General features: G+C 45.6%; 7 protein-coding genes across 11 annotated transcripts; 2 read left to right on the top strand and 5 right to left on the bottom strand.

Moving 5' to 3' along the window:
- Positions 1-1535: 1535 nt before the first annotated feature.
- Positions 1536-2889, bottom strand: LOC108158019. Its single transcript, XM_017290162.2, has one exon. It carries the CDS (start codon positions 2757-2759, stop codon positions 1536-1538), a length of 1224 nt encoding a protein of 407 aa, XP_017145651.1. The 5' UTR covers positions 2760-2889.
- A 1103-nt stretch (positions 2890-3992) lies between these two features.
- Positions 3993-6015, bottom strand: LOC108159632. Its single transcript, XM_017293090.2, has 5 exons — positions 5811-6015; positions 5505-5751; positions 5357-5439; positions 5138-5287; positions 3993-5070 (listed from the first exon to the last, which is right to left on the bottom strand). The coding sequence occupies exons 1-5, from the start codon at positions 5905-5907 to the stop codon at positions 4409-4411; spliced, it is 1239 nt and encodes a 412-aa protein (XP_017148579.1). The 5' UTR covers positions 5908-6015; the 3' UTR covers positions 3993-4408.
- A 147-nt stretch (positions 6016-6162) lies between these two features.
- Positions 6163-16085, top strand: LOC108159633 (ERI1 exoribonuclease 2). 5 transcript variants are annotated; one of them, XR_004472379.1, is made up of 4 exons: positions 13335-13712; positions 14678-14925; positions 14996-15735; positions 15797-16031. XR_004472379.1 is itself a non-coding variant. In XM_017293093.2 (3 exons), exons 1-3 carry the CDS (start codon positions 6805-6807, stop codon positions 15565-15567), a joined length of 843 nt encoding a protein of 280 aa, XP_017148582.1. In that variant the 5' UTR covers positions 6163-6804; the 3' UTR covers positions 15568-16085. The 5 variants fall into 5 exon arrangements, 4 of the variants coding, with proteins under 4 accessions (XP_017148582.1, XP_033246614.1, XP_033246613.1 ...); XM_017293093.2 differs by lacking the exon at positions 13335-13712 and adding an exon at positions 6163-6827 and having other exon boundaries at positions 14996-16085; XM_033390723.1 differs by lacking the exon at positions 13335-13712 and adding an exon at positions 11701-11719 and having other exon boundaries at positions 14996-16083.
- LOC117187847 (damage-control phosphatase ARMT1) lies at positions 15774-17606 on the bottom strand. Its single transcript, XM_033390719.1, has one exon. The coding sequence runs from the start codon at positions 17565-17567 to the stop codon at positions 16152-16154; it is 1416 nt and encodes a 471-aa protein (XP_033246610.1). The 5' UTR covers positions 17568-17606; the 3' UTR covers positions 15774-16151.
- A 23-nt stretch (positions 17607-17629) lies between these two features.
- Positions 17630-19507, bottom strand: LOC108159631 (damage-control phosphatase ARMT1). Its single transcript, XM_017293088.2, has 5 exons — positions 19316-19507; positions 19084-19189; positions 18912-19008; positions 17992-18858; positions 17630-17930 (listed from the first exon to the last, which is right to left on the bottom strand). The coding sequence occupies exons 1-5, from the start codon at positions 19408-19410 to the stop codon at positions 17779-17781; spliced, it is 1317 nt and encodes a 438-aa protein (XP_017148577.1). The 5' UTR covers positions 19411-19507; the 3' UTR covers positions 17630-17778.
- Positions 19508-19901: 394 nt separating this feature from the next.
- Positions 19902-21719, bottom strand: LOC108159629 (damage-control phosphatase ARMT1). The gene is made up of 4 exons (XM_017293086.2): positions 21317-21719; positions 21157-21253; positions 20357-21095; positions 19902-20294 (listed from the first exon to the last, which is right to left on the bottom strand). The coding sequence occupies exons 1-4, from the start codon at positions 21611-21613 to the stop codon at positions 19985-19987; spliced, it is 1443 nt and encodes a 480-aa protein (XP_017148575.1). The 5' UTR covers positions 21614-21719; the 3' UTR covers positions 19902-19984.
- Positions 21720-22813: 1094 nt separating this feature from the next.
- LOC108160483 (ceramide glucosyltransferase) lies at positions 22814-25228 on the top strand. The gene has a single exon (XM_017294505.2). The coding sequence runs from the start codon at positions 23072-23074 to the stop codon at positions 24389-24391; it is 1320 nt and encodes a 439-aa protein (XP_017149994.1). The 5' UTR covers positions 22814-23071; the 3' UTR covers positions 24392-25228.
- Positions 25229-26854: the final 1626 nt, after the last annotated feature.

Below are 26854 nucleotides of genomic sequence, written 5' to 3'. Positions count from 1 at the left end.
GGCTAGGCTGCCTCTGATGTCTCCCGCCAGCGACTTAATTCCGTGGTCGGCATAACTCACATTGTGTTTCAGGCTGGGCAAAAGCAAATTATTGGCTTTTCAGCAAAATCCAAACTCTCCAAGCCACAAAGACGGCAGCAACAACAAGTGTGATGGCAAGGAGTACAGTATCCACCACTCCCTTATCCCTTATGGCAAACTTTTCCCCCAGTTGTCACACAATCTTTTGTCTCCTGTTGTTCTGAATGAACCCCAAGGAGTGAAGTCGCAACCGACAACCCCAAGGAGATCAAAGATAGCTGGAAGAGAGGTTAAAGTTCGCTGGAGCAAACGGAAACTTTCAACTCGAATCAAAGTCCCACTTTAAGCCCCAATAGAATGTTTTATTTTATCACCGAGTTCATTCAATTAAAATTTCTTTAAATTCCTTTATTTTTGGTGCTGTTCTTTATACAAAATTCAATTTCATGTTTGCCCAAAAATTTTAATTGATTTTCAATGTTTATATACATATGTATGTATGTGTGCATATGTATATGTACGATATATGACAAAGGCAGAGAGTGCAACGAATAAGCGAGATTTTATGCCCCAAAAGAAAAGGCCAAAAATTCACATAAATCTATGGAGAAAGCAGTTTCCCAGGAACTGGGAACTGGGAGCAGGGAACAGGGGAAGTGTAATCAACTCTGGTGGGACACCTCTTCAGGACTGGCTCCAATGGGGGTGCGCAAATCCCCAGGAGAAGTCCTCTATAAATCTCTTGCCATTTTAGAAGGTGCAAAATTGTATACATAAAATATTTCTACTTATTCGTATTCGTTGAGGTAATGTTTTAAAAATGATTTATGGTTCCGCCCCCGCATCCCCTCCGTCTGGAGATGAGGGTCCCACCGCCCAACGGAAGGAAAAGGCATGTGTGAGGATTGGTAGGGGGCCCAGGCAGGACCCAGGACCTACACTTACTGGCACCTCAAGTGCTCGGCCAGCCATGCAATTACATATATCAGCAGGAAGACAGACTCTGGGGTGGCGGAAGAATGCTCCTCTGCTATTTTTGCGCATGTTACAGCACTGGCGAATGCATAAATTATGTACAATCACCCAAAGAACGAGAGGAATAAGGTCCTGGCCTTCCCCGGCTCGTCCTTGTAAAGTGCGTGTTACATTGAACAAATAATTTCTGGAGAGTGCAATAAATACATGATAAATGTCTTAAAGCTGCCAGAGAGTTTCCTGCTAAAGTTAATCAAACCATATGAGAAATGGCCCAGCGATGGGGAGGAGGGAAGGCAAAACATAATTTCGAAAGGTTTCACATATCCCTATCAGCGGAAGAATTTTGGAATGCACATTGTATTAGGTGGAGAGCAGTATGTACTCCAAAACGAACACTTCAATAAGGCTCCACGTGAATTTTTTCTGGCCGAAGAGCACCGTCCACCGAAATCCAGCTAAAATTCTCATATCATTTTAAAGTTCAGTGTATTTTACAAACAGTAACCACAACACATTAGTCTTACTTAAAAAAAAAATTACTTGAAAGCCCTCCCTTTTGGATGGGTAATCTCGACGTCAATCGTTATGTCCTGCTCGGACACCACCGCCGACTTCTTCCACATGTAGTGCAGATGTAGGAAGCTGCAGTAGGCGAAGGCCAGGCGGAAGAAGAGCTGCCGGTTGGGCGTGACCAGGCCCAGAACCTGGAGGCCGGGCTGCAGGAGGCAACGTCTCACGCTCTGGCTACAACTGTCGCCGTCCTGAAGCCGCCAGCGATAGCGTCTCCTCTCCAGCCAGCCGTGGGTGGCGAGGATCTCGTCGAACTGCAGCAGGCGAGCCACCTGCAACCAGCAAGTGTCCTGTGGGGCAGCGGCGGCAGCCACCAGGGCGGCCAGGGAGTGCATGAGCTGGCGCAGATTGTTGGCCAAGAGGGCGATCTGGAAGATGCGCCGCCACTGGACATAGGAGAGCGAGTAGATCATGCTGAGGTTGTAGACGATGATCAGCACCAGTTGTGGAGTGATGCAGTCGAGCAGCTCCTGTGTGAGCTTCGCATAGGTACGGTGTAGACGCTGAAGAGAACGTAGGCGGCGCTGGAGCCTCTGCACCGCCCTGTGATCGCCCTTGAGTGTCCCCACGGGGAGCTTCTCGGCGATGGAGGCCAGCTCGTCGTTCATCAGCTCAAAGGATTTTGTCAGAATCGTGAGTGCAATGCTCACCAGATGGGAGGTCATGTCCATCACCCAAATGGCCATCGAGACGGGCACCACGAACACGGCCATGAAGAACAGCTTCCAGGTGGCGTCCTTGGACAGCATGAAGGTCTCGAAGTACATCTTGAAGGTGAGCAGCCTGAAGACCAACTGCAGCACCAGCATCCAGGACAGCCGCAGCTTGCAACGACATCTGCGGTACAGCTCCGGAGCGAGCCGCAGGAAGCAGTTGATCAGCCGGATTCGCTCCTCGTACACCCTCCGAGGCTGCACCAGCAAGCAGCAGGCAAACACGAACAGCTGGATGTGCAGGAGGAGGACGTATGGGTGCAGCAGGGCCAGGCTCAAGAAGTAGGCGAAGAACAGCCCCAGCATCCGTGCTATGGTTACACTATAGGGCGTCAGGTGCACCGAGCTGTTGGCAGCCTCATAGCGTACCCTCATGAGCCCCAGATAGTAGAACTGCGCCAGATAGAACCGCAGCAGGAGCAGAGCGTGCAGACTGATGTACCGGTTGCTCAGGCGGAACAAGCGCCAAAGCGCCATCGATGAAGTTGGACACCGAACTGGCCCGCAAAACCCCGGATCCTTTGGGACTGGTGTGGAATAATTGCTGTCATTAGGTTGGTTAATGATCCACTGATGAGCAGCGTGATGGTCTCACATTAGGGATGGACAGTGGGGGCTTGCTTTTCGTTAAGAATGAACTAGTTCTAGGTCCCGAATCCTGGATGATGTTCAGTAGGCTGAATAGCCTTGCGAAATACCGTGACCTCTTGACCTCAGTTCTATTCAAGGTTCTGCCAACCATTACGCTCCCCCAACCCATGGTATTTTCCCCATTTAAAGGTCTGAGAGTACCATTTTTTGAAAATCGCGAACGGACCAACTATTTCTATTACCCAAAAGAGACCCGCCCAGGGAACTTTTATTTAGATATTCCCCAACATTCTTGCACTTCATCAACATAATTTGTTATGCAATTAATTTGAGTGGCAAAAAGTAAGAAGAACTTTGTTAGAAGGCGCCAAATGGCTCATGGGCCATGGCTGATGGCTGATGGAGAGCAGAGCGCTGCGAATGTTGAATATGAAGTCTGGTAAACAAGTTTTGCATAATTTCCATAAAATATTTCATAAACAACTTGAAAAATGGGGAAAAAAGCTGAAAGCAGAAAAAGAAAACAAGGGAAACTCGCAGCGGTAATTAAAAAGTTCACAAAAGAGTCCGCTCCGGTTCGGTCCGGTCCGGTCTCCAGGGACTTCGGAGACTTTGGAAAATTGCTACCAAGAAGAAGCGAAGCGAATACGAACCGTCTTCCGATGACAGGGCACAAAACTTGCCGATTGAATGTGGAATGTGGGAGACCAGGAGACCACTTTAGACTCTCTTTTCTCTGCCAATCCAAATAAATTAAAAAAGAAGTCGCAACTCGTTGCCAAGTTTGTCACCGCAGAAAAATAATAATAAGGAAAAAAAAGGGGATTATTTTATATGTAGATGGAAGGCCTGGCCAGAACCGCAAACTGCGGTTGCCGCGGACGCCACTGTGGCCACTGTGGCCACTGACCAGCTCCGGACAGTTGTTGTGGTGTGGACGTCCTGGCACAGTCCTTGCAGTGTCACTGCTCATTATTGTTGGGGGATGCACAGGCATCGGAAATTGGAAAAGTTTCCACCTCCCCCCGCAGTTGTGCATTTATTTAGAGCACGGAAACTGCAGGAAGCTGACGGTTGACTGGCAGAAGGATATTATCATTGGAGAAGGTTAAGAAAAAGGAATATGTACATATGCTATATTTGTGCTTCTTTAGAGAAATTATTATTCAATTTTCAATGCAGTTATTCAATTGTGTTCTGAGAACGAAAATGTTGCTCAAGTTTGATTTTCCCGCTTGATAAGAAAACAGCTGGCATAACCTCTCTGTTGTACTCTGGTTGTGTGCTGCTGTGTTGCTCTCTTCCTGCCGCGTTCTCTCTTAACCGGTTTGGGAAATATGTATCTTTGGGACAGCAGGGGTAGTACGAAACGGTTATAGTTTATCTAAACGGTTTTCAAAGAGGGGAAATATTTAAGGGTGCAAATGCGGCTGCGATGTTTCCCTTGCAGTGGAATTTCAAATGACTAAATGAATGGACGATTGAAACCTAAAATAAATAATTCACGTGTGTGGGTGGACGGCTGTGGAGGAGAATTAACTGCTATCAGCTATATCGCGACGCAGCCAGTCAAGCAAAGCATCCCGGGCACACTCGGCATCCGCATCCAGGCAGAAGAGTTGACGCACATCCTCCAGCCAGTTGCCGATGATGTAGCGCTTGATGCACGGCATCACGCCCAGCTCCCGCAGCGCCTTCAGGCAGTACACCTGCAGGCGGGGATTGGTCTCGGTGGACATCAAGCGACCCACATAGCAGGGCAGCGGCGTGAACTCCCGGCTACGCCAAAGAGCGCGCTTGCTATGGAGGCCGTTGAGGAGGGCCAGGACCACGAACTCCCAGCTCATAACCTTCTGGCGGGGCAGCATTTTCTTGGGGTCGGTCTCGATCTCCTGAAAGACTTCGAACAGCAGCTTCACCCCATCAACAGCATCGAAGCGGCGCTGACCCTCTGGACAGCGGAGGAGCAGAGCGAAGGCCTTGGTGGCCATGCACCAATAGAAAGGCAGGCGACTCTGGATCCGCGAGTGCAAGAACTCAAACAAACCGAGCTCGATTCCGCGCTCGGGGTCAAGCTCCAGCATGTGGCAGAGATGGTGCCAGAGATGCCGTGGATATAAAGGCTGGCAGCGGTCCTGCAGGAAGATGGAAACCGCTGAGGCCAAGTTATCGGGGTCCTCCATTACGATTCCTAGAACTGGTATTGGAGAATAATATTGTTTAGAGTTCAACGATTAAGGTTAACTATCAATCGATTGAATTACCCTTTGGTTTGCCTGTCAAATTGCGTAAGATTTCAGCGGCCATATCCTCTTGGAGTGGCACTCGACTCTTTATGATTTTGTAAAACTCAACTCTCAGACATTTCCGATTAGCAATATTCTCGGCGCCATTCAAACTGCGAGATAGAATGTCTTAAAAAGGGAAGAACATATTTAATACTTAAAGAACTGATGTGATTTTATAGTCCAGACTGCACTCACTGAAAATCTTTAGATATGTTTCCACTTCACGGTGCTCTTCTTTGTAGATCTTCAATCTCATCCTCATAAAGGCATTCTTCACCCTGTTAAAACGGAAAAACAAGAATACAGATATTCCATTTCCCCGAAGCAGCCTCTGTCCACCCACTTTCTCACAATGTCCATTTCAATGATGGCTCTTTCAGCATTCAACGGATTTAAAAGGAACTCTGTCAACGAAACAATAGCCTTCCAATGGGTCAGCCGCATATCACTGTCCATTTCTTTCATCAATTTGGGCAAAGCAAACCACCCGTAGGCCAGCTGTGCCCGATCCTCGAAGTACGGGGAGCTCGGTGCGCAACCGTGTGAATAGCATTTGCACTTGTCACGTTTTTCCATGGCCTCTTTCCATTCTATGGTGGTTTTTTTTCGTGAAAATCAAGCTCCAAAATATATCCATTCCCCGACTTACCCGTATTCTGCTGGCAGTTGATGGAGCTGGGCTTGAGGACATCTTTGACTTCGAGTTGCAAAAAGTGATTGCGATATCTTTCCAGCTGCTCCCACATGATGTCCAATACAATTTTGTTTTCCTTAAGGTAAATTATATTAAATGTTATAAAATATACACAAAGCGAGTTGTTTTTCTACAAAAGAAATGTTTTGCAAGTGACAAAAATTTGTTTTGAATTTCAAACAACAGTTGGGCGGCAAAAAGGGTGCCAGACTGTCACATTAAGCTAGCCAAGGTGCTGCCACACGTCGTCTCGAAAAGCTCTTGAACAGCTGGTTATCTCAGCTTTCGTCGGCGCGTTCTTTCTCTTTCTTTGCAATCTTTCAACCAATATCTCAAACTCAAATTTTCCTGAGCGGTTGCTGCGCGCGTGATAAACAAATTGGACACAACAGATTCGCTAAAAGTTAACATTCGAATGGACATGTAATTGGCGCAGAGCTTGCGAAAATCTAGAAAGTGAATGTCTACCATGTGCAATAAACTGCAGTTAATTCAATGCTCTTTCGTGCACTCTGTTTAAAGTTGTCTTTGAAAGCAATATTTAATTCCATTGGCAGTCAAAAATGTAAACAAACGCGTTAAATAATTAACAAAAAGCGAATTGCTCCGGGTTTTATTAGTGTTATTTTTTTTGCTGCTGCTGCCGCTGCTGCCGTTGCTTTCGTGCCGGTGCCTCTCTCCCATTCTAACTGTTCCTGTGCTTTCGCGTGTTTTTTGCCTGTCATCCTGCCCGTGTGTTTGTGATTGTGTCTGTGTGCTGGAGCAGACAACAAAAGAAATTGCGCTCTGCTCTCCGTCGCCGACTTCGCCATCCCCGCCCTCCCCTACGCCTGCCTAGTTACCGTTACTTGCTGCACTGCCAAAAAAAAATCAAAAAAAAATACGAATTTTTGATAGAAATAATTTATACCTTTTTCGAAAAATCATTCAATTCCAATCGACAACAAAGATGGCCTTGATAAAACTGGCAAGGTGAGTTCTTAAATATATGCCCATATATGATATACCTGTACATAGGTATGTCTATATACATATATGGTTGATATACATATGTATGTATTTAAACGATAAAACTGAAACCGGCTCCGAAAATTCGAAATAGCACCGTTAAAATTGCACCTACTCTCCTTGCGTTTCCACTTAACGGGGTATAATTACGTGAGTTACTCCCTCAACCAGGAGCGGAGTGATAGCCATGAGGGGTGCCCAGAGTACATACAACGCGGTCTCGCAAATGCTCTTACTCCATCAGTATCATTATTCTTCCTGAATTTGGACCTTAATCCATTTCTGGTTCAATGTACTTGATACTTATTTGGATGGAAGTCCGCCCCTGTTTTTCAGTTCTCTGGTTCTGTTGTTCCTTAGTCAAACAATTACTTAAAGCATGTAATAACTTTAGCTCAAATATTTGTTCCCTCTTTAGTGGCTGACTGTTGATGTTATTGTTCGTCATTTGGTCAATGCACTCACCCGACCCTGAAACGTAATCCAATTGTTTGCTAAAAAATACTCCCCCGTAATTGCGATATTTCGAAGGAGCAGATGCAATTGTAATGATAACCCCAACTCGTGCCGATTACTTGTTGATTTTCCTTACAATTGCCACAAACAATAACAAATGCGAATGAATCGGGTTTTGTTTCGACTGTTAGTAGCGACGAGACGGGTGGGCTGGCGGATTATTCATTCATCGTTGATTCCGGCTGATATTTATGTTGTTTACACGTACGCTGCACCTCCGCGCACCGAGTAAACAAACACCGCCGCAAAGGCGTTGAGTCTCTGATCAGTTGATTGATGGCCTGCCCTGCTGAATGATTGGCCTCGTGCTCCAAGCGTTAGCGCCACATAGAAGTACATATAAAAACAGTGAAAGCTCGTTTGAGGGGAGACTTGATGTTCCAGCTCATCAGAAAGAGAGAGACAGAGATACGGTTTCAGATATTGGTGCTACAAAGTCATTCCGCTAAGGACTCCATACACTCTCCTCTGATGATCCAACCTGGAATACGGAACATCTCTCAGGCAGCACTCACTGTACAGATTGCACACACATTCAGATTACAGAAGCATGAATAAAAAGGGAGAGCAAATGTCTGAAGTCATTTGATTGCGAATTGGGTTAGAGCTGGTTCAAGGCGGTTTATATGGCTGGTGGCCCCCTTCCATTTCACGCTTTATTAGCGCGATTCACTTTTGATACTGATTTGTATCTTTGTATTGGCCCATAGCCATAGCCCCAAAGCCCCACTGCATGGCTACCGCTTCCCATTGCTTCTCTTTTCCCATTGACTCATTCAACGTTGAGGGACGACCTCCCCTGCCAGTACCAATTAAGGGATGCGTTGAAGTTCTGCCCAGTCCAAAAATAGCAACTCCTAGGCCCCATTCGTAATTGAGTGTAATTGGAGCTAAGAACGAGTCTCAACTCTGAACTGCAGCTTCTCTAAACAGTGACAAATGACATTTTCAGGGCAGGCACAGAGCCCAGAGCCTAGAGCACAGAACAACATTGCATTGGAAGCTGTAAAAGTGCAGTGGCAGGCAGTCGGCGGCGGATTGTATCTACAAAAGATGTACATATCTGTATCTGTATCTCTAGCTGGATGACGATGACTGACTGGATGGCCCCAATATGTCCTCGCCTGACCTGCTGCTGGTTGGGGCCTGTACATGCCATATGCATAATATAGTATATAGTATACCGAGAACACAGATATAGACAGAGGAACGGAATGGAAACTTTTTTATGTACATATGTACATCCATACGAGTGCGGGTAACACAATGAAACTTTTCAAAAGGCCATACATCCCATACATATGTACATATATGTATATGTACATAGGTATGTAAGGGTAATACGGCTTGGGATGCTGCTGCTGGATTGATAAAGCTTGTAATCTATATGATGGCATGGTCTCGAGTTACTGTATAAATAGCATCACTATGTACTATGCATAATCTTACGCGTATATATGTACTTGCTTATAACCTTTCTCTGTATAGGTAATCGTCGGGCATATGGAAGATCTTATTGTTATACGACTCGTGCAGTAGCCAGGGCCTGCGGCCTGGGGCTTGGGCTTTAATTTAATTATGACTATTTTATTAATTGAAATGCGTAGTAGTATTTCTATAAATGGAATCTCTTCGTTTTTGTTGTTGTTTTTGTTGTCACTGTTGTTTTTATTGTATCTGTTATACTGTGAGCACAAACAAGAAAATTCCAAGCGATAAAATAAGAGCTTTCAATCAGTTAATATTTGGTGCTTCATAATCCCACATTTTATTGTCAGTTTTGATTTGTCACTCGAGCCAGAGATAAGTCGTATTGCGATTCGTTTCGCATTCCTGTCTTGGAGTAGATCGCTGATCCATCGATAAGATACGCCGCCACAGAGTTCTTTCAACCTCCTTCTTTGCGACAGACCATAGTCCGCAATGCACTTGATCGATCAATGGGAGGTCTTGGCCCTGCACTCGTGAGTACATACACAACCGATAGCGGATTGCGCAATCCTCGAACATGTCACAGTGGTGGTTCGTTCTGTTCTCCCTCTCGTATTCTGAACATCGTATCTCGTGCAAACCAGTTTGAATAGCCCGCAAACAAACCAGCCTAACATACATACCCCTATCCCTACCCTCCTACCCTCCTACCCCCACCCGTACCCGGACCCCTTCCAACGACCGATGCAAACATTGTAAGTACTACTGGGAAACACTTGAGATACAGTGCTGGCTCTCATGGATGGACAACACAGTTTTCGAAAGGTAGGTTCCAGAATCGTGCGGTATGCGGTAGCATTTATGTAGTTTCGCTATAGGGAAACCAGTCGTCTCAAACTGATTAAAAGTAATGCCAGATAATGTCAGAAGCGAGACACATATGCATATTGAATACAGAAACTATTTGCAATTGCAAAGCAATCACATTTGAACAATAGTTCCCCATTACAGCGGGAGCTAATAATAGATGATAAATATATCTGTGAGAACTTCCTCGATTGTGTCATAGTCCCCTGCTACTATAGCAGCAGCAGCAGTAGGAACTCGTTTGATTGAAATTTATTGTTTTTGCACATTTTATAGATTATTTATTCCAACAATGGGTATCCAAAATCATATACAGAGCAGTAAATTTACTGCTGCGCACAAATTAAAGATCAAACAGACGAATTCTATGGACAAACAGAAGCCGCAACGAAGATGAGGTGGCATACGCTTTGTGCCAGAAATTCATGTGCAAATTCCCACTTAATCATCCGTATAGATAACTTGATTTTAGAGACCATTTATAACCTTTCCAGAGTATTGATCTTCGGTTGGATCGATTGTAGAGTATTCTGATGGTGTACAAAGTCTCCACCACAGAAAGTTGACCAATGAACGCTTTGCGCAATTCAATGTCTGGTTTTCTGATGGTTAGAGAATGCGGGAAATCCGGCTGAAAGCAGTTTTTACCAAACTTATCCAAAGTCAAGAGCATGGCGTACACAAAACTCACAGATGCAGATACAAATACAAAAACAAATACAAATACATCAAGGTGAACGAATAGCACGAACCTATACCTACAATATACCAAACATATTGTAGGTACACCCATACGAGTCCACATGAACAACTGAATGAAACGAAATGAAGTAAAGTGAAGTGAAGTGAAGGGTACGGTCCTATACTCTCACATTCGTACACAAATGCAATAAATGCATGCAATTCTACCAACAGCGGCAGTGGGAAGGGACTGTGGTACAGGCAGGGTAGCGCAGTGCAAGGTGGTGGAGCGAGAAGGTCGTCGTCAGACATTTTTCGGCCTTCCCAGAGAAATTTCATGCACGCGCGGCACGCTGCACGCGGCGTATGCGCAATAAATATATATAATTTCTCGCAGGCCCATCCCCAGTTCCCCTTTCTTCAGTTCCGTCCACAATTCCACTAATTTCTATCAATTGTAATAATTCTGAGTCCGAGTGCCCCTGGGACGGAACCCTGCTGGACCCCCATTTATTATGCATTCCAGGACCTTGATTGTAATCATCCATAAATAAATAGATCTGCAAGTGGCAATTAGCAAGCCCAAGGGAAAGTCAATTGGCTTGCATAGTCGTTCGTACTCGTAGTATTTGTACTCCAGCACGTGATGATTGTCATTGCATTCCGAACTTTGATTTGCCTTTGGGCTAGAGCTCTTCCCATTTAGATATTCTGCGACAGATCCGATCCGGCCGCCTGGAATTCGCTGGAAATCCCCCTGTTATTTATACCTTTTGTTTGGCTACCAGGTCTATTGTGCTCGAGCACGCGGTACATTCGGTGAACGAATCATGACTCTGCCTGCAATCAGGCAGCCATAATCGTACACGTACACGTACACCCGTGCATGCCCCGGCAAATCTGTTGTTAATTGAAATGGTTTTCAGTAGTGTTTAATGGCACCACTAACGCCAGTTGAGCCTCTTCCCCCATTGTTTTGCTAGAACGTAAATCACACATCCCTCAGATGTTTTAGTTGTCCGATGAGGGAAAGGAGGGGGAGGCGGGAGGAATAGTTAAGTGGAAAGCAAATGTGTAAAAAGGGGCTTGTCATCTCAGTCTGATTTAATGGGAAAAAGAGAGGCCGAACAGTCGTCAAGAAACCTGTTGCCGTTGCCGTTGCTGACTCGATCTGAGGGTTTCCTTTGAAATGAATCATACATACTACTCGTACTGTGAGAATGGGAACAATAAAACAGGCCAAGTGTTTTTCTATAAATCAGGAGCCGGATAGTTTGGAACAGTCGACCACAGCCGTAGCGTTGAAGAGGACTGCTCTGCAGTTGCTGCCACGAATTTATTGTTTAGTTCTAGCTCTCAGAGTAAGTGCTACCTACAGCTACATATTAAACAATCCTTGCTCTAAATTACCTTCCGTATTGATCGTTTTTCTTCGCTGCACGCATTTCCTTCCAAAACTCTCGTCGTTTCGCCATTTTCCACCCACTTGGCTGGAAATTGTTTGCAATTTTCTAAATATAGCTTAACCCATTAAAGTCAGTTTGAATGTAAAATGCAAAGCCGCCACGCAGTCGATTCAATTTGTGCTGCAAGTAAAAGTGAATTCAAAAGTTGCTGCCCCTCGCGCAGAGGCACATACAGAGTTCATTCATCCAATTTTGTATTTTGTCTGTGGGGAAAAAAGTTGGCTTCCGCATATGGTACGAAAGTGAGAGTGTGTCGTGTGTCTGCATCGTGTGGCTGTCCCATCCCTCTCTCTGTCTCTCTGCCCCACTCGGATCTGGTTCCTTGTTGTTGTCCATTTAATCATTGCAAATTTTATGCAATCTGCTTCTGAGTGCTGATCTTTTTATAACCGCCCCATGATTGCGTGTGTGTGTTCCATAAATCAAAAAGCAGATCATGTCAGGCCTTTTCCATGTGGAATTCAATTTGATTAAAAATTGTGCTCGGAACGTGCGCCAAAAGTGCATTGACCATTTGGGTAAATGGAAAACTGTTGTAATGGAATTTAAAACGTATTGTAATGATCCAAAATAGCAGCGGGAACGCTACGACCCCCAGATAATACATCTAATTTTAAAATGCACGTGCTCTGAAGATTATCCATCAAGTGATAGGCACGCGATTCGTATATTTTTCTAGTCTTCCATTCCCTCTAATAGGATAGCGCTTGCGGGCTGCCAGTCTTCCCAAGGACAGGTTGAAGTGAATCGGCATATGATGGCAATCTGATATGAACGGCAATTAGTAAAAGTAAGAGGAAACATTTCCTTTATGCAATCAAAAATGCACTTGTTGTTATTTGACTTTATCGACCAAACAACCGGCCTGCCCTTACAGAGATCATTTAAAAAGCGCGCGCATTGTGTCCCCCAAACTGTGCTGTTAGGCGCAAGCATATGTTAAAAATCATGTTAAAACACTAGTGTTTCGCTTATCGCACAATAATACCGGTATATAATTTAATTTTTAAAGATATTTTAAAGAACAATTGAACCGAATATCAAAATCGAGAAATTTGAATACAAATAATTCGACGGTTTATTTATGGTATATTTTGAAAATGAGACGGGTTGAACGGTACCCACGGTCACACTGATTTTAGCGCACATGCAGGCTGACCGTTTACGGTATTTTTAATACTTTTCGGTATTTTCTGAGTTAAAATTTGAACCGACCGTATATTTACGGTATATCGGTATATAATGGTATATTTGGTCAATTTCATCAATCTATTAAATTTCATTTTCAACGTTCTATAGAAATCCAATCAAATCAAGAATAAGACAGTTAAGTAGAAAGTTGATTCATCAATCGTATAAAATTATGTGGGCATGGGTAAATATTCTATATAGATGGTAATATTCAACGGAAGATCAAAAACAAGAAATATGTATAAAAGAACTTGAATTCGTCAGTATATTTGGGTACATTTTAAAAATGAGACGGGTCGGTCACACTGATTTTAAAACACATGCAAATATTTTGCATTCAAACAAAATTTTTAAATTTTCCCAGTAACATGAGTGTGGAAACCAGCAAATTGTTGATAAAGAAGCTCCCCTGCGACATGGACGAGCTGGCGCAACTGATACGGGAGTGTAAGCTGATCATACCACGCTCCTTGAGCTCCTACGGATGTCGGCGAGCCGTGATCGAGTACGCAGATGCCGGTCAGGCCCGGAAGGCGCTGGAAGAACTGAATGGCCTAAACGACATACTGGACAAGCCGCTCTGCGTGATTCCCTTTGGACCGCGTGTCGCCCACGATGGCAGTCGTGCCAACAAATGCACCCAGACAAAGCCACCGCCATCCGAATCCACGGCGACTGCCAAAAAGGAGATCAGGAAGTACGTGCAAAAGCTATATGCCTGCAACAATCAGTGTGACTTTACGCAGCCGCCGCCTCCGTATCTTCGCTATAGCTATCCCCCCATCAACGCAGAGATTCTAGCTAGGATTGGCGAAACCCTGCAGGCTGACACACGCTTCTATCAGCAGGTTCTCCATTTAATGAATCGCATGAATCTCGAGCCGCCTTTCAAACGGCGCTCCTCCTTCCTGGTCGTCCAAAGCCACCGGCATAGCGTCGGCATCCAAACAGAGATCATACCCAGCGAGAGCGAAAGCGAGTTGGAGAGCGACGAAACAGAGCCGCGTGCCAAGAGGAAATGCCTCAAACCGTCCACATCCATTGCTGCTAAGGAGAAGAATCTAAAGAGAGCACGACAAATAGTGCAGCAAGCCGTCAGGCAAGCTATTCATTTGAAACCGAAGCAGGAATCCCTGGCGTCTTCTTTTGCGGCTCCCAAAATTGAGCTCAAACTACCGCAGACGCTCAACCCAACAGTAGCTAAGCCAGCGAAGCGCTTGTCCAGACAAGAGCTGGAGGCGCTGCCCGTCTATAAAAACTATAATGAGGGGGACCCCAGTAACAAGTTGTACATTAAAAACCTCCACAAGAACATCGGCGAAGAGCAGCTGCGCGAACTGTACTCGCAGTACACGACGCCGGAGAACCTGGAGATCAAAGTGATGCAGCAGGGCCGCATGAAGGGGCAGGCTTTCGTGACTTTTATCCACCTGCCCGATCCGGAGGTCATAGCCACAGCCCTGGACGAAACCAACGGCCTGCTGTGGGAGCAAAAGCCCATGATCGTATGCTACGGCAAGAAGATCTGAGAAGAGGTTAGGGTCTCGTCTGGAGAATCTTTTCTTGATTATTTTGTAGTTGTTTCAGCTGTCTATAACACCATCTACATTTCCTAAGCAAGGCCCAAATTTAAACTCTGACTTTTTCTGTCTTTGCTTGCAGGCAACTTGGCCTGATTGATACCATCTACGTGGAAGGAGCTCGCCCAGATCCAGCCAACGATCCTGAGGAGTCGCTCAACGAGGCAGACATTACAGCCCCCGCCAACGCAGTGCCCATCAAGACAAAGAAGTCACGCAAATCCAAGCTGTTGGCTATGCAGCCCTATACCTATGCCATTTCCGTGGACTTCGAGGCCACCTGCTGGGAGAAGCAAGCCCCGCCACAATGGAGAGAGTCGGAGATAATTGGTGAGTGGGAGTGGCCCCAAGAATTGTACATTACACATAACACCAATCATTTGATTCTTATGATTCACAGAGTTTCCAGCGGTTTTGGTCAATCTGAAAACAGGCAAGGTGGAGGCGGAGTTTCACACGTACGTGATGCCGTTGGAGTCGCCGCGCCTGAGCAACTACTGCACTGAGCTAACTGGCATTCAGCAAAAGACAGTGGAGGCGGGTGTTCCGCTGCAGACGGCACTCAATTTGTTCTGCGAATGGCTGCGCAATGAGCTGCGCGTCCGCAACCTGGTGCTGCCGAAGACGAATAAATCCAATATACTGGGAAACTGTGCCTTCGTCACCTGGACGGACTGGGACTTTGGCATCTGTCTGGCCAAGGAGTGCACGCGCAAGCGAATACGCAAGCCAGCCTGCTTCAATCAGTGGATAGACGCGAGAGCCATCTACAGGGAATGGTACAAGTATCGTCCCTGCAACTTCGCCGATGCTCTGTCCCATGTGGACCTGGCCTTCGAGGGACGTGCTCACTCCGGAATCGATGACGCCAAGAATCTGGGCGCCCTCATATGCAAGATGGTTCGTGACGGAGCCCTCTTCTCGATCACCAAAGATCTGACGCCATATCAGCAGCTCAACAGTGGCTTCTGAGCTGCAGCGGTCAGGGGTCAGCCATCAGCCATCCCTCCAAACCAGCAAGAGAACCAGGACGCAAAGAATCCTTTTATTTGGATTTTGGATTATATATAATATGAAATTCTACAACAACCGCAAAGATATGGAGGATGACTAGGCGTGGTGCCTAAGCTGACCACAAACGTAAACGCTAAAGAAGTTTCTCGTTTTTTTTTTTTGTATTTTACCTAATTTCTTGCAACAGCAATTGATAAGACTTGAAACTTGATGTGCATCGCAAACACAGCCGATCCCCAGCATCTGCGTCGGGATCTGAACACCTACAAACGAGTACATCTAAACATCTACACATAGCTATAAATATGGCCTTAGAGCATACATATTTTTCTACCATTCATACTTACTTGGTAATGCCTAGCCGTAGTCTATAATATGGAATGCAATACTTATTTTAACGACTTACACCGCCTACCCTAACACTAGGTCATAGGGCATAAAACATAAAATAATAATAAAACGACAATAGCTACATACGTATTATGTGCTGTCTTGTATCAAATAATACGAGGTCATTCTTTGCTATTTATAAACAATATTCTTTAAACTAGTGCATCCCCCGAGAGTCTATGCATGACGGCCACTTGGATGACGCCCTTCTTACCCGTCCTCATCCATTGGGGATCGTCCTCGGACAGCCACTCCACCGTGCAGATTGGAAGACCGCAGTAGATGTCCGACTTTATGGTACGCAACGCACACACACTGGTCGGAAAGAAGCCACGCATGCACTCGATCAGAGGCGCTGTGTAATCCCAGTTGATATCGCCTAGCAGTTTGCGGTAGTTGAGATCCCCCTTGAAGATGACCAGCGCTGCCTCGCTGAGAGAGACGTACAGGCAGGGCAGGCGCTTCTTCATCTGGCTGCAGTCGTGGGGGCTGGTCCAAAAGTAGCAGGTGTCGCACAAGACGAACGAACGATCCCGCATGTATCGACGCAGACGGCGTCCGAATGCGGCTATTTCGGCAATCTTGTGACTGCGAAGGAATTTCAGCATCCAGAGAAAGTCCTGCTTGGTGACGTCGGAGATGAACCAAGGAATAGCCTTGACATGGAATCGCACTTTGAGAGCCAAGCCCGTTTCGATGAGATATTCAGCCAACAGCAGGTCTGAGAAAAGTTCGAAGCCAGCGTTATCGCACACAATGTCCACATAAACGGGGTCCCAGGCCTCGGTGAGGACACGCCAGACATCCGCAGACTGATCCACCAGCAGATCAGACTCGTAATCCGCCATTAGCTTCAGAAACTGAGCATCTGGAGCCTGTTTGTTTATGGACAGGTCACAGCGATTGCTCCACAGGGACAGCTTCAGCATGCGCTGGAATTTCTCCTGAGAGCGCAGCATTCCCCGCATACCCATGATAACATCCGTCATTAGTTTCACGACACTTGTCGTGGCATCGATCTTTTTCTGCGAAAAGTAGTCGTAGCTGGAGAGCAAGTCAGAGCGCCGAAAAATAGCCCAAATGCGTCTATACATATAGCATTCGGCGTGCAGCCAGACGGAGGAGAACCAACGATTCCTATCCTCGTCCAGAGTGCTAATAAACCGATTCCAGTCCTCGACATCAGGGGCCTTGCCATGGAACAGCTGAAACTCCTGGTTTTCCTGTATCTCAGCGCGCAGCAGCTGTAGACTCCAGCAAATCCTGTTCAAATCGAAATGTGCATAGGATCCAAAGATCTCCATTATCTTCGGCTCGTTATCATGTAGGAAACTAATCATTTCCCCCAACATCATGGGTGAGCGGTGCTTAAGCGTGAAATAGGCGAAACTTCGTAAGAAATGGCCAGACAACTCGACGTGCGGCCTGGGTGCTATGTCAAATATCTGGTGCTTTTCGTTGAATACGAGGTCCACCGTCTCTTGGATCTTTGCAGAGCGGACGACGGCGGAGTCCACTTCCGTCTGGCTGGTCAACTCAGTGGACTGATCCATTTTATCGCTCAACATTTTGTCTAAAACTGAAAATTTGATGGCTTCCTGCCAGGCAAAGCTATGATTCCAAACTGTGCTGCTGTTACCAGTATATTATTAAACCTTATGGGGAAATCTCTGATGAGAAAGCGATAACAACGCAAAAAGCTGTACATTAACAATTTAGCTATGATCTAAGATTGCAACAATTCAACTATTTATGAGTTTCGGTATCCTAATATTTGGTTTACTTGCTCGCAAACTGTATGACGCCGTATTCCCCGGTGAGCATCCACTCCTTGTCCTTAGCAAAGAGTTGTTCAGCGACTCCTTGCCCCAGGCCGCAAATCAAGTCCGCTTTGACAGTGCGCAGAGTGCAAAGATTTGTGGGGCGGAAGCCTTTAAGAGTTATTAATGCATTAGTTGTGATTAATGTGGATTAATGTGTGGGTAGACTCACCCCTCAAGCAGGTCACAAACGATTCCGTGCTGGGCCAAGAGAAATCGCCCAGAAGCTTGCGATAGTTGAGGTCACCTTTGAATATTATCAGCTCCGCCTCCTGCAACCGCGCATAGAGGGCTGGCTTCTCCTCGCGCATGCGGTAGAACTCGTAGGGACTCGTCCAGAATTGCTCCAGCGGCGACAGCTCGAACTTGCCTTCGGCTGTGAAACGCTGCCACTTCTTGCCGAGCGCGCTGAGCACTGGATCGGGATGGTCGGCCAGGAACTGGAGTGTCCAGTGATAGTCGTGAGCCATCACGTCCGATATGAACCAAGGAATGGCCTTGGCATTGAATCGCACCTTCGCCGCCAGTCCCTTGTCAATGATGTATTCGGCCAGGATGAGGTCCGTGTACACTTCATAGCCGGCATTGTCGAAGATTATATCCACAATACCGTCCCCGGAGGCTGCGTCGATTGCCTGCCAAATGGCGGCAGTGCCGTCTATCAGCAGCTTGGGTTCCAGATCTGTGACCTGGTCGAAAGCATTGCCAGTGGGTTTCACCTGCTTGCCCGAGGTGATGGACAGATCGCATCGGTTGCCCCACAAATTTAGTTTGATTAGCTGCCGGAAAGTACCCGAGTCTCTTTCGTTTTGGCGAGTGGCCTTTGCCACAGCCAGCATGGCATCGACACTGAGCTTAGCCGCGGTTTGCTTCTGCTCCCTGAAGTAGTCAAAGGCGGACAGACGCGGTGTGGCCTGGAAAATGGCAGAGATTTTGCGGTACATGTAGCACTCGGAATAGAGCCAACAGGCAGTAAAGTAGCTCCGCTTCTCCTTGGGTAGCTTCTCTAGGAACGCGTTCCACATCTGCGTATCGGGATCTAAATAGGAATTACTTTAGTTGTGGTACGGGTTCTGGAAAATAACCACACACCCTTGCCCTCAAAGGCCAACAGGGGTCCATTATTGAGAATGTCCTCGCGCAGCTGCGTGACAGCCGCTGCATTTCGTTCAATATCTGCGCCTGCGTCCTGTGGAGGCAATGGAGGGAATCAAGGTTACGCATTGGCATTGGCATCGACCATGGGGATGCAACAACTACTCACTGCACCATATGTGGCCAAGAGTTCGTCTTTGTCCTTGACCAGCGAAGCGGCAATTGTGGCCAAAGTCGATGGCAGTCGCACGCGGAACGTGTAATAGGCAAAGCTCCTGTAATCGAGTAATCACATGTGTCCATAGATATATGGACAGATTAGGCTGCGTATATAGTATAGGCGTGTGCATGTTACATATGGACCATATCTATACTATGTGCTATATTTAGCGGGCACTTACTGCTTATATAGGGCCGCCAGCTCTGTGTGCGGAGGCGTCTCTGCATCAATAATTCCATTCTTGACATCAAAATCGGCATCTGGAGGCGAACTCATTTTGAAAGACGTTGGAAGTTTAAAGGGTCGTTTGTTTTTGGTTGAAAACGATGGCGCTGGAGTTTGTTTGTGTGGTGTCGACCCTCTGCAATATACCGAAATATACCGTAAATATACTAATGGAAAAACCGAGCTTAGCCCACTCAACCCCCCTCTATTTGAACAGGTGAACAACTTCAGTTGAGTTTATAAATTCTTCCTATTCATCCAAGTCCAGTTCAGGTGAAAGATATCGCTCTCGAAAAATCAATTAGAATTTAAACATTGTCTGGCTGATTAGATATAGTAAATAAGGTTTATTCATACATCGATACTATCGACTCTATATAGAGCTGCGCGCCAAAGTGAATTTGTTTGAAAGTGATGCAGATCGATTTGAGTAGGCGAAAATTAAAAAAAAGCTGCATTTCCACACCCTAAGTATGTCCTTGAATACTGGTAGGTGATCTCAGACCATCGCCATTTGTGGCAGATCAGACGAACTTGTTCAATGGGATTCAAAGAGATATATGTATATTTGTGAATAATTTTTTTAAATAATTTAAACTGTAAAGCCTTTGGTATATTTTCCGCTCTAATAGCCAAATTCTCGCGATCCATCTACGAACTGGATGACGCCATAATTGCCGGAGATCATCCAGTGGGGATCCTTTTTGCTCAGAGTCTCACTAACGCCCTCGGTAAGCCCGCAGATGACCTCTGCCTTGACCCTGCGAACAACGCATATATTGCTAGGCAGGAAGCCACGCAGGCATGTGTTTAAATCCTGGGTTGAGTCCCAGCAAACATCTTGCAGGAGCTTTCGATAGTTAAGGTCGCCTTTGAAAACGATTAGCTTGGACTGCTGCAGGGAGCTGTACAGATCAGGATCCGTGTCGCGCATTCTGAAAACGAAATAAATCAGTTACGTTAGTGAGGGTCTGCAAATCCTCACGAGTGCATTCACCTGTAATATGGATATGGACAAGTCCAGAAATGTGAGATTGGAGCTAATTGAAACTTTCCCTCAGCCAGGAACTGCAAAAACTTTTTGCCAATTAGGCTTATGATGTAATCTGAATGCTGACTCAAGTATTCCAGCGTCCATTTGAAATCTCGCGCCGTCACATCAGTTACGAACCAGGGATGTGCCTTCACATGGAAGAGCACCTTGGTGGCCAGTCCCTTCTCAATCATAAACTCGGCCAGGATGAAGTCGGTGAATAACTCATAGCCGGCGTTATCCAGAACAAAAACGACTTGACATGGCTTCTTTTGCTTTCGGTTGTCCAAGCATTGCCATATCTCCGCGACTTGGTTGGCGAGAATGAATTCATCTGCGGCGCTGACATCTTCCAGCACGTTTATATTGAATGCCGGAAGTGGCGGCGCCTCTGGATCTCTGGCCGTGTCGTTGCAGTTGCTCCACAAGCTAATCCTCAGAAGCTCTCCAAACATTTCCAGGCTGTTGTCTGTGCGCCGCGTGTACTTGGTGAGGGAGAGTACATCATCTATGCAGCTCGTCAGCGAATTCTCTTTGATCTTCACATGGTAATCGTACGGCTTTAGGAAGATGCTGTTCTCCACAAAGGAGTAGAGTTTTCTGTGCATATAGCACTCGGAATAGAGACAACAGGATCTGAAGAAGGTGCGCTCTTCATCGGGCAGAAGATTGAGAAACTTATTCCATAGTGCGCGATCGGGTTCTGTAGGAAATAAGTAGTCTCGTTATGACAGCCGCATGAGCAACTATACCCACTGTTTTACCTTGGCCGTCGAATCCCTGAAACGGCTTATCAGTTTGAAGCTCGTACTTCAGCCTGGAGATCAGGCCAATGATGATTTTGAGTTCCTCGCGTGCGGCCTGTTCAAAGTCAATTGGTGCAAGAGATTAAATTTGGGTAAACGCTCTTATCCTATTACAAACCTCCCCGAATTCCGCAACCAATTCGCTCTTATCCTTTGTCAACGTGTCTATCACATTCGTCAAAACCACGGGAAGCCGATTCCTTAGAGTATTGTATGCACCGCTGCGCTTATACTGCCCACACATGAAGGCATTCAGCGGCGTTCGCATGTCGTATATCTTATATTTGGCATCGAATTCTGTTTTGAAGATTCTGGAGACGATATTACTGCCATCATCTGTTCGTTCCGAATGGGAATTTGTCTTCGGCTCGTCTTCCGTCTGCCCACCATACCGTACAAGCGACGGAGACTCCATAATGACACTACAAGTTACTTTACAGAGAATTTTTGTGCGACCAGTAGCATTTCAGTTGATTTTTTGATAATATTCCAAAAGTTTTTTCAGCTGAGAAGAAGTAGTTTATCGACCCTCAGAAATATACCAAAATATACAGTCTTATTTTCAAAATATACCGTAAATATACTGACGAATTCAAGTTCTATTATACATATTCCTCGTTTTTAATATTCCGTCGAATATTACTAGCTAGATCAAACATTTAGCCATGCCTACATAATTTTATCCAATTAATTAACATATTTTTTACTTTTTTTGGGTAGCCTAAATACTTGCTTTTATTGGATTTTGCCTAAAAAGCGGCTTTAGCAAAAAAGGTCAAACAAAAGAAAAACGTAAAAGAGTTGTCGTTCCTTGATAGACAAATTCTAAAATTCATGAAAATTCATTAATTTAATGAATGAGCCACGCCGCAGCTGGCTCTAGTAACAATATCGAGTAATTAATTAGTGATTGTCTAACTGAAACTTCCCACAAAATGAGTGAACACTCCTGCGGTAGTAATTCTCACGCGAAAATAAGTGCATGATGCCAAAGTGAGAACGTCTCGTACAACTTTTTTCGATATAAGCCTAGCACTCAGATCCGAAAAAATGCAGATCCAAAATCAACCTTGATATTTGTATGAAAAAGAATTAGAAATTTCTTCTAGACAATTGTATTTATGAGTATTTGTATATGAGATTGTACTGTATATTCTGTAATATTAATAAGGTCTGTGACTGAACAGTACTCTTCATACCTTCCCAAACACACAACGGGTTGCCTTCGAATAATGTTAACGGCGTTCGCAGTTTCATATTTAAACAAATGTATACCATCTATAGTAAATTTGATTCATTTTAAGTCAAATATGTTTACTTACTTTGGCATTGCTGTGTTGCTGCTTTAATTTTTTAACCTCTTTTTACGCAAAATGCAATAAAAGCAAGTATTTAGAATAAGCCAGTTAAGTAGAAAATTGATTCATTAATCGTATTAAATTATGTGCGCATTGTTGAAAGTTCTATCTAGCGAGTAATATTCAACGGAAGATCAAAAACGAGGAATATGTAAAATAAAACTTCAATTAGTCAGTATATTTTCGGTATATGTTTCAAATGAGACGGTATGTTTCGGTATATTTTTGAGGGTCGGACTGTATGTTTTATCGCTAAATCCGCGGTCACACTGAACAAGAAGTACGCAAACCGTCGAGCGCGATAAAACTGAAAAACGGGAAAACCTTTAGCAAAAGCGACACTTGACAAACCGCAACCAATGCATACCAATGCATACCAAGTAAATCTGTAGCAGAGCAGCCGCGCCGCGCAGCCCACGCCCACCCAGCCAACGACACACCACACCGCGAGACAAACAACGAGACAGGGAGCTCCACTCACACCACAGCACACTCACGCCCACAGAGACAGGGCGATGTCACACCTACCTGTGCCACTGTACGGCTTCGCAGCGTTTTTCATGATTTTCTGGTTTGGCACCTGGATGGTCCATCTGATAGCCATTTGCTACGGGAAGTACAAGCTGCACAAGAAGTCGTGCAAGCTGCCGCCAGAGTCGTCGCCACTGCCGGGTGTCTCCATCCTTAAACCGCTGATGGGCGTGGATCCGAACTTGCAGCACAACCTGGAGACCTTCTTCACGATGGACTATCCTGTGTACGAGCTGCTTTTCTGTGTGGAGGACAAGGACGATCCGGCCATAAAGCTGGTCGAGGGCCTGCTGGAAAAGTATCCCCGGATAGACGCCCGGCTCTTTGTGGGCGGGTCTGATGTGGGCGTTAATCCGAAAATCAACAACATCCATCCCGGCTACATGGCGGCAAAATTCGATTTCGTTATGATCTCCGACAGTGGCATCAAAATGAAGAACGACACGCTGCTGGACATGGTCCAAAACATGTCCGAGAAGCACGCCCTGGTCCATCAGATGCCGTTCACCTGCGACCGGGAGGGATTTGCCGCCATTTTCGAGAAGGTCTTCTTCGGCACCGTCCAGAGCAGAATCTACCTATCGGCCGATGTTCTCGGCATAAACTGCCACACGGGAATGTCGTGTCTTCTGCGGAAAGCAGTCATCGATCAGCTGGGCGGCCTAAGGGCCTTTGGCTGCTACCTTGCGGAGGACTTCTTTATCGCCAAAGGCGTAACGAAGCTGGGATGGAAAATGAGAATCTCCAATCAGCCCGCTCTGCAGAACAGCGGACTGTGCGACATCGGCAGCTTTCAGGCGCGGCTCATACGATGGGCTAAGCTGCGCGTGGCCATGGTGCCCACGACCATCCTGCTGGAGCCGCTCTCCGAGTGCATGATTCTGGGGGCCTTCGCGGCCTGGTCAGCCTCGGTTCTCTTCAACTGGGACCCTCTGGTGTTCTACATGGTGCACATACTCTGCTGGTTGCTGTCCGACTGGCTGCTGCTCTCCATAGTCCAGCACGGCTCAATGCCGTTCCACAAGTTCGAGTTTGTCATTGGCTGGCTGTTCAGGGAGCTGACGGGGCCCTATCTGTTCCTGCACGCGCTCTGGGACCCGGCGATACGTTGGCGGACTCGCACCTTCAAGCTCCACTGGGGTGGCATGGCCTACGAGCTGAACACACCCGCCGATTGTCAAACCGCACCGCTGCAGCCACAGCCGGCGCCGACGTTACCGACGGATTCGGGTCAAGCGGTGGCGGAGGTCACGCCAGCGGCCACATTCTGTACAGGAGCGAAGCACCGTCTGCTGGTGTCGTAGCAGCAACTAGTTAAGTTAATTATTTTGTACTTTTGAGTAACTCAGCGGACTGCAAACGTAGACGGAAGACGGAGCTGGTGACTGGTGACGTCTGGTAGTAGTATTATTAGCTAAACCCTTAGTCACTACGTAAGCATAGACTTAATGCTGTAAAAAAGAACAGACTCGACTCCACCCTCATGCATAGGCATAGCGAACACCCCCCCTCCCCACACCCACACCTACATCCAAAGGTCCAGCTTTAAGGGAATTCAGTTAATAGCTGCGTTTAGACACACTACAGTCTTTGACGTGCAGCGTGGCATGCCAGTGTAGATTAGATTAGATTTGAGGCTGAGGCATTGATTCGACTCATTGACAAACAACCGAGCGACGTCGACTTGTGTTTTTCAGATCACATCAATCTGGGCCTCTAGGGCCGCCGAGCTTGTGGCACAGTTTGGTGGCTTCGCGCAAACTGGTTAGCGATTCCTAGTTTCTACGACATAAGTTGTTGCTTTGTATATATAATTGTATATATTTGTAGCCAACATTTACACCCCACCCCTAGCCTGAACAGACATTTTGCGATCGCGAATAATACTCGTTGCGAGCCATAGTTGTAGTTAGCAGACGTTTGTAATTATTTTTTTTCTGCTTTTGTTGTTGCTTTTTCGTATCGTAATTATTGATTATTTTGTATAGCTAAGCCCACCCTAGATATGATTTATATAGTTTGTAGATAAATAGTCTTATTAGTTGCGTCTTTTGTTTGTTTACTGCAGCTTCTGTACATAAATAAGCTCCGATAAAGAATGCCATTGAATAAATCAAATTTACATGATCGTGCACATCCTAGCTCCATTACGATTGATTGATGTTTGCTCACTGATATCATTATGTCATTTGGAGCTTAGCATAAACAGATCACTCTTATCAGCACATGAGTATGACTCAGACAGTGTCAGGGGCCAGCCACTAGAGCGCTTGTCAAAACACAATTATTGGTAATGTGGGAAAAGCTGAGCTGAGTCACGTCTACACCACCACCACCACCACCACCGCCTCACTCACTTATTTGCCATATTTACTCGCAAGAGTAACATCGCACTGCACACTTGACGCGATCGTCTCTTCTCCGTTCTAGTGCGGGTCTTCACAAATGATCTTGTACAGTTGTTGGAATTATGTTTTTGGGGTGTGAGGGGCCAAGGGTCAAACTGGACTTAGATTAGTATTACGCACGGTTGGAGAGTCAAGTTTAAGAACATTTCAAAAGTATTGCTTGCATCATGACATGATGGCTGCCTAGGAGATTGTTCTTGTGGAAATATTCCTCATTCTCATTTCTCATTCCTCTTATCGTATTGAACTTAAACCGAGTATAAAAACACAAACATATTTATGAATTGCGGGTCTACAGATTAGAGTCGGCATATCAGTAGCACAGCGGAGGATGGAAACGAATCCCTTAATTCACTCCCCGCGACGCCTTAAGCCTATAAATTAAGTAAAAAATTAATAGAAAACGTATTCCTAGCGTACATACACATATGAATATGAGTAGCTATTAGTTTTACGGCAGTACTGCTGCCAATGGTAAGGCCAATTAGAAGCGAATGCTGCTATTTTGTGAACACTCTGCGATGCCCTAAAATGGTGCGAAAGTAATTAAATCCAAATAACGAACAGTAGAAGCGGGAGATCGAATGGAACTTCCGAATTGGAACACGTTCCTCGGATCGTTGGAGGCTATTATGTAAATTCGGCCTCAATATCGGGCCTCTCATCAAACCCTATTGCTGGGTCACCCAAGTTTAACTTAAACTAGAGCCAATTATTAGTTGATTGATTAGATTATACAGAGGTTTGAAACCCCTTCGTATTTAGCTGCGATTAATGTGAACTATTGTTTGATTTGCTGCTGCGGAAAGACACTGCAGAACATAAAGCAAAGTCGATTAACAAGCTGATAAGAAAGTAAATTGTACTATTTTCAAAATAGTATTTTGTAAATCTATTTGTTACTAAGGCTAAAGCTAGTCGAAGCAAAGGTAATTATACCAAATAAAACGCAAATGGCAAAAATGGAACATCATGACCAACAAAACACAATCTCAATTCATTCTTCTTCCAGTAATGTTTACATTCTGGAATTACGCTCATAGCCTTGCTTGCCTTGCCCGATAAGGCATGAATCATCTGATTCACGATACAGTGATGTGATGCGTGCTCTGCTCATGGATGTGGATCGGCTGTTTGTGATTTACAATTTATAGGACCATTCCATTCAAAATGGCGACATTGGACGTACTTCAAATCACCATATTATATTTGCGAACTATCTAATCAATTTTTGAGAATTTATGAGTTCTTGAATTATGGCAAGTGCGCCAACCGCTAGACACGTGAATCGGGGACAAGCGTTGGATGAGCCATTTCCTCCGGAGGTGTGTCGGAGAAAACCTAGTGGAACACTCATTC

Source organism: Drosophila miranda, chromosome 3 (assembly GCF_003369915.1).
Source record: "Drosophila miranda strain MSH22 chromosome 3, D.miranda_PacBio2.1, whole genome shotgun sequence".
NCBI classification, from domain to species: Eukaryota; Metazoa; Arthropoda; class Insecta; order Diptera; family Drosophilidae; genus Drosophila; species Drosophila miranda.
Note: the sequence above shows the minus strand (reverse complement) of the source record. Positions and strands in the feature narration are given on the sequence as shown.